At 33.7% G+C, this 7,141-nt stretch overlaps 2 protein-coding genes across 2 annotated transcripts; both read left to right on the top strand.

Moving 5' to 3' along the window:
- Nucleotides 1-3,967: 3,967 nt before the first annotated feature.
- LOC111372655 lies at nucleotides 3,968-4,969 on the top strand. The gene is made up of 2 exons (XM_022995037.1): nucleotides 3,968-4,090; nucleotides 4,128-4,969. Exon 2 carries the CDS (start codon nucleotides 4,259-4,261, stop codon nucleotides 4,952-4,954), a length of 696 nt encoding a protein of 231 aa, XP_022850805.1. The 5' UTR covers nucleotides 3,968-4,090; nucleotides 4,128-4,258; the 3' UTR covers nucleotides 4,955-4,969.
- Nucleotides 4,970-5,177: 208 nt separating this feature from the next.
- LOC111372649 lies at nucleotides 5,178-5,959 on the top strand. The gene is made up of 2 exons (XM_022995028.1): nucleotides 5,178-5,191; nucleotides 5,239-5,959. The coding sequence occupies exons 1-2, from the start codon at nucleotides 5,178-5,180 to the stop codon at nucleotides 5,957-5,959; spliced, it is 735 nt and encodes a 244-aa protein (XP_022850796.1).
- The last annotated feature ends 1,182 nt before the right edge of the window (nucleotides 5,960-7,141 follow it).

The raw sequence follows: 7,141 nt of genomic DNA, 5'->3' as shown, positions 1-7,141 counted from the left end.
AGGACCTTACTACATGTACACTATGGTGTACACTTTAGTTTTCACTTTTTCATTTGACCTTACCATGTTAGACAACTAAAATTTCACACAATTTTCTCATCCAATTGACACTTGAGAACAATACAAGTGTCAAACAACGTGTCAAAAATCAGTGTACATATAACAAAGTTCATTCTGTAAGAACCTTTCTACTTGAGTTTATACTTTACCATTTGACATTACCCTGTTGTATAGTTTAAATGTTAAACATTTTTCCCATCCAATTACCACTTGACAACAATGCAAATGTCAAACAACGTGTCGAAAATTAGTGTACAAATACTAAAGTTCAATCGGTAAGGACCTTGCCACATGTACACTATGGTGTACATTGTAGTTTACCCTTTGTCACGTGACATTACCCTATTAGACAGTTTAAATTTCAAACTATTTTCCCATTGAATTAACACTTGACAATACTTCAAGTGTTAGACAACGTGTCGAAAATCAGTGTACAAACAGCAAAGTTCAATTGGTAAGGACGTTGCTACACGTACAGTATAGTGTACACTTCAGTTTACACTTTTCCACGAGATATACCCTATTGGACAGTTTAAATTTCAAATAGTTTTCCCATCCAGTTGACACTTGACAACAATGCAAGTGTCAAGTAACGTGTCAAAAATTAGTGTACAAATATCAAAGTTAAGTCAGTAAGAACCTTGTTACATGTATATTATGGTGTACACTTTAGTTTACACTTTTCCACGTGATATTATCATGTTGGACAGTTTAGATTTCAAACAGTTTTCCCATCCAATTGACACTTGACAACAATGCAAGTGTCAAACAACGTATCAAAAATTAGTGTACAAATAGCAAAGTTCAATCGGTAAAAACATCGCTACATGTACACTATGGTATACACTTTAGTTTACACTTTGTCTCGTTATATTACCCTGTTGGATAGATTAAATTTCAAATATTTTTCCTGTCCAATTGACACATGACAACAATGTAAGTGTCAAACAGCGTGTCAAAAATCAGGGTATAAATAGCAAAGTTCAATCGATAAGAATCTTGCCACATATATCAAATAGTCTTCCCATCCAGTTGACACTTGACAACAATGCAAGTGTTAAACAACGTATCAAAAATCAGTTTACAAATAGCAAAGTTCAATCGGTAAGGACCTTACTACACGTACACTTTAGTTTACACTTTTCCACTTGACATTACCTTGTTGGACAGCTTAAATTTCAAACAGTTGTCCCATACAATTGACACTTGACAACAATGCAAGTGCTAGACAACGTGTCAAAAATCAGTGTACAAATAACGAAGTTCAATCGGTAAGAACATTTCTACATGCACACTATGGTGTACACTTTAGTTTACACTTTGCCATGTGACATTACCCTGTTGGATAGTTTAAATGTCAAACAGTTTTCCCATCCAATTGCCACATGACAACAATGCAAGTATCAAACAACGTTTAAAAATTCAGTTTACAAATAGCAAAGGCCAATTGGTAAGGATCTTGCCACATGTACACTATGGTGTACACTGTAGTTTACACTTTGCCACGTGACATTACCCTGTTGGACAGTTTAAATTTCAAATCGTTTTTCCATCGAATTAACACTTGAGATTAATGCAAGTGTTAAACGTGTAGAAAATTAGTGTACAAATAGCAAAATTCAATCGGTAAGGACGTTGCTACATGTACATTATGGAGTACACTTTAGTTTACACTTTGCCCCGAGACATTACCCTGTTCGACTGTTTATATTTCAAACAATTTTCTCATCCAATTGGCACTTGACAACAATGCAAATGTCAAACAACGTGTCAAAAATTAGTGTACAAATAGCAAAGTCTAATCGGTAAGAACCTTGCTACATGTACCCTATGGTGTACACTTTAGTTTACACTTTGTCTCGTGACATTGCCCTGGTGGATAGTTTAAATTTCAAACAATTTTCCCATTCAATTGACGCTTGACAATAATGCAAGTGTCAAACAACGTGTCAAAAATCAGGATACAAATAACAAAGTTCAACTGGTAAGAACCTTGCCACATGTATCAAATAGTTTTCCCATCAGTTGACACTTGACAACAATGCAAGTGTCAAACAACGTTTAAAAAATCAGTTTACAAATAGCGAAGCTCAATCGGTAAGGACGTTACTACATGTACACTACGGTGTACACTTTAATTTTCACTTTTCCACTTGACATTACCTTGTTGGACATCTTAAATTTGAAATAGTTTTCCCATCCAATTGACACTTGACAACAATGCAAGTGTCAAACAACGTGTTAAAAACCAGTCTACAAATAACAAAGTTCAATCGGTAAGAACCTTTCTACATGTACACTATAGTGTACACTTTAGTTTACACTTTGCCACGTGACTTTATCCTATTGGACAGTTTAAATGTCAAACAGTTTTTCCATCCAATTGCCACTTGACAACAATGCAAGTGTCAAACAACATGTCAAAAATCAATGTAAAAATAGCAAAGTTCAATTGATAAGGACCGTACTACACGTAAACTACGGTGTAAACTTTCGTTTTCACTTTTCCACATGACATTACCCTATTGGACAGCTTAAATTTCAAACCGTTTTCCCGTCGAATTAACACTCGACAATGTTGCAACTGTTAAACAACGTGTCAAAAATCAGTGTACAAATAGCAAAGTTCAATCAGCAAGGACGTTGCTACATGTACACTGATTAGTGTCTAAAAGTGTTTCAAAGATATATCATTTACAAGGCATTTTACATTCACTTTGTTTAAAAACACTAATGTTAGTCTTTAATTTCAATTGTCTTGCCGTAAATTCAATTTCCATAAATACATGGTTAAAAATGCAATTAATTGAAATACGTATTTACATACATGGTGGCATGAGTATTATACATTTGAAAGAGTATCTATTTGATGTATTTCACTTGTATTTCCAAATTACAACAAGTGGAGGAAGTGGAGGAAAATAATGTTGAAAAGTCAAAAATAGTGACTGTCTCAAGCAAGAAGCAGCTGTTGGTAAAATAATCATAACTTGAGCTTCAGACATTGGATCGAGGTGATTCAAGTTGGGTTCGAAAGAAAAGGCATGTTTCTACAACTTTCATGTTTTGGAAGAAGTCAAATTCGTATCACAAAGCAGCTAAAATTACCGTGTAAAGTCCAGCTTGTTACCTGCCGGATACAGCTTTACCTGTGAAGCAGCACTTATTGTTTTTGTCATCTCTGGAGTTATATAGATCCAATGAACCTGATATTTGAACCAATAGAAAGCTAACTCAAGTGGTAATAATTTATCTGTTGATCATAAGTCCAAATTCGCTGCACAATATATCTGAAAATTGGCATCAAGTTGCATGTTCCAGCTGTCTTGAAGCTGGACAGAAACAAGTTGCATTGCCTACTTGAATTTTGGATGTTCCTTTGCCTATAAAAGGGGACCTTGGCCACGATTTTGAAGAATCAATTCTCTCCATCATATTCTAGTTTCCTTCATTTTCTTTGTAACATTTCACTATGTATTTCTAAACATTTAGCTAGAGCTAAGGGTGAAACTTTGATGAATGTTTAGTATTGTCTTTGATCTTTCATTTTGTTCTTCAATGTTCATCTTCTTACTTGGTTGAAGTATATGTTCTACAAATGGTTTTGGTTTGTTAAAGACTTTGATTTATTGTTGACAATTTTGGCACAATAAATGCTTAGATAATCTCTACATACCAACAACTTATTTTGACATATTCTCTCAAACAATTATCAAGATCTATCTTTTAATATATTTGTGGTTAATGTTTTATCTTCCATATGAGATCAATCCTTAGTTGATTTTCATATGAGTTAAATTAAAGATCAACTGCAATTTTTACTCATTTATCTGAAGTGAATCCCCGACGCTCTAGTGTTCATCTCAATCGTATTTCCACCAACCATTTATTACCGTTCCTTTTTCAATCTTATTGCTTTAGTTATTTTACTTTAAAGGAAGGCCGAGCCTCCTTCGTTTTTATTTTTTGTTTATTTTCTTTCCTTAAAGGGAAGGCCGAGCCTCCCGATCTGCCCTTTCTTTGTTATATGGTTGGCCGTGCCACCTAATTTTCGTTTTTACTATATGGTTGGCTATGCCACCTAATTTTTGTCCTTTACATTATTATATGGTTGGCCGTGTCACCTAATTTTCGTTCTTTTTATATGGTTGGCTGTGCCACCTAATTTTTGTTCATTACATCTACTTTTTGTTATTTTATGTCATATTGGTATCGTGAATTAAATTCTCATCGTTTAGGTAAAGATAATTGTGAAACTTTCTTTAGTAATTTATTTGACTCACCTCAACACTCACTCACATCTTCCACCATGGCTGATAATGAAAGCATACACGATGAAAATGAAAACCAACAAGTACGAACCATGCGTGATTACTTGCAACCTCCTCGAAATTCTGCTCCTTCATGTTTCATTTTTCCTCTTAATGCTAATAATTTTCGATTCAAGCCGGGTATGATTCCATTACTTCCTAATTTTCATGGCTTAGAATCCGAAAGTCCATATTTGCATCTTAAAGAATTTGAGGAAGTATGTGCAACATTTAACGATCAAACTTGTCCCAACGAAATTGTTAAGTTGAAATTGTTTCCTTTTTCTCTAAAAGATAAAGCAAAAACTTGGCTTAACTCTTTAAAACCTAGGTCGATTGGCACATGGCAAGAAATGCAAAGTGAGTTTTTGAAGAAATTCTTTCCAGCCCATAAAACTAATGCTTTGAAAAGACAAATCCAAAATTTTTCTCAAAAAACCAATGAAGCGTACTTTCAATGTTTAGAAAGATTTAAAGATTTGTTAAATACATGCCCACATCATGGTTTTGAAAAATGGCGTACTATAAGTTTCTTTTATGAGGGCCTAACTCCTGAGGAAGACGGTCATACAAAGGCCGAATAAAGCTCTCTTGGAGCAGCATCCGAATGGACCTATAGTCACTCATAGGCGCGGAGAACACCCTTCTTTGGCGATGCCCAAGATCGCAATGGATTCCACCTTATATATATATATATATATATATATATATATAACGCTCAACGATTGCTACCAATTTCAAAACTCAACCACAATTTTGAAATTTTTGAACTTTTTAAACAAGTCAAAATTAACATACCATTATTGGATGCAATCAAACAAGTACCTTCATATGCAAAATTTTTAAAAGACTTGTGCACTGTTAAGAGGAAACTTAATGCTCAACAGAAAGCATTTTTGACAGAGAATGTGAGCTCAATCATTCAACAAAACACTCAACCTAAATTCAAAGATCCTGGTTGTCCAACAATTTCTTGTGTGATTGGGAATAACAGGATAGAGCGTGCTTTGCTTGATCTTGGTGCTAGTGTTAATCTATTACCTTTTTCTGTGTATGAGCAACTTGGTTTGGGAGAGCTTAAGCCAACAACAACAACACTTCAACTTGCTGATCGTTCAGTAAAAGTTCCAAGAGGGGTTGTAGAGGATGTTCTAGTTCAAATTGATAAATTCTATTTTCCTGTTGATTTTATAGTTTTGGACACACATCCTGTTTTAAATTCAAATGCACAAATACCTGTCATTTTAGGACGTCCCTTTCTTGCTACTTCAAATGCGTTGATAAATTGTAGAAATGGTATCTTGAAACTCTCTTTTGGAAATATGACCGTGGAAATGAATATTTTTAACATTTGCAAGCAACATGGAGATGAAGATGATTTGCATGAAGTAGATCTTATTGAACAACTTGTTGATGATCAATTTATCGCTACATCTTCATATGATGCGCTTGAATTTGAATTCAATGATAATTTTAAAAATTCGCATATGATTTCAAGTGTTCAAGAACCAAAGCTCGATTTGAAACCATTTTTTGAGAATTTCTCTAGATTTGAAGAGCCCGTTGCTATACATGATTCTAAAGATTGATATCCTTTTTATTTTATTTTATTTTGTATGTTTATTTTCAGTTTTATAATGTTGTGTGTTTTTTTTTAGGTGTGTTTCTTTTATTGTTGTTTTTTTTTTCACTAATGAAATTGAAGGATCATTTAGGCCAAGTTTATGCAGACTTTCCAGGTAAAGCTCAAAACCCGTCCCTTTGTTCAAAATTTTGCCCCTTATTGTCCTTCATATATTTTGAACATTTAATCTTTTCATTGAGGACAATGTTTCATTTAGGTTGGGGGAAGAAATCAAAATGTTTCAAAAAAAAAAAAAAAAAAAAAATTTTTTCCCATCCAATAAAAAAATTTAAAATTTCTTACCGACCGATGATAATATTTGAAATTGTTTTTATATTATTATGACTAGGGGATGCTACTTTGATTTAGTTTAAGCTTGTTCATGTTAGATTGATCTACATTGAGCACAATAATCATGGAAATCACATATTATTTAGATTGGATCAATGGATAGAATATGTAGAATTAACTATGACAACAAAAAAAAAAAAAATTCCAACTAAACCAATTCTAGGATAGTTTGGGGTGGTTGAGCTGTTGTGGGGAGACATTGAGATAGATGTGGATTCCATGTGTGTTAAATTTTGTGTAAATTGCTTAAGACCAATGAGATGATAATTAGGTGAAAATCTTAAGTTAAAGATCGATTTTCGAGAATAAGTGTTTAATGAGGGGCATTGCACTAATCATTGCATAGAAGGGAAAAAGCTGCCATGTTGTGAAGCTACCCTAAAAGAGCCCAATGAGGAAAATTATATACATAAAAAGAGATAGGCTAGTGCATGAAACAGAATACGCACAGCAAACTTGAAAAAAGCAGGTGCATGAAACAGAAGACGCACTACATGTCTTGATTGAGTCCCAAACACTTATTTTAGAGAATTAGACCTTTGATAAGGGATTAGTAGCTTAGTTGATTCTTGGAGTTTGAGTCAGTCAAAATTAAGGAGAATCCTCATTTATTGATGTGTTGAGCTACAATTAGTAAAATCTAACAAAACTAGAGATGGTGAGTAATAGTATATAAATTTAACCATACATTACACCTTGGGAAAATAGTTACAAAATCAAGTTTGGGGTGTGCATCCAATGAGTGAAGAGAGAAATAGTTGACTATTGAGGGTCGGGATGAGTCCAATTTAAAAAA

This window comes from Olea europaea, unplaced genomic scaffold, assembly GCF_002742605.1.
Source record: "Olea europaea var. sylvestris unplaced genomic scaffold, O_europaea_v1 scaffold102, whole genome shotgun sequence".
NCBI lineage: Eukaryota > Viridiplantae > Streptophyta > Magnoliopsida > Lamiales > Oleaceae > Olea > Olea europaea.
This window is presented reverse-complemented; position numbering and strand designations above follow the sequence as displayed.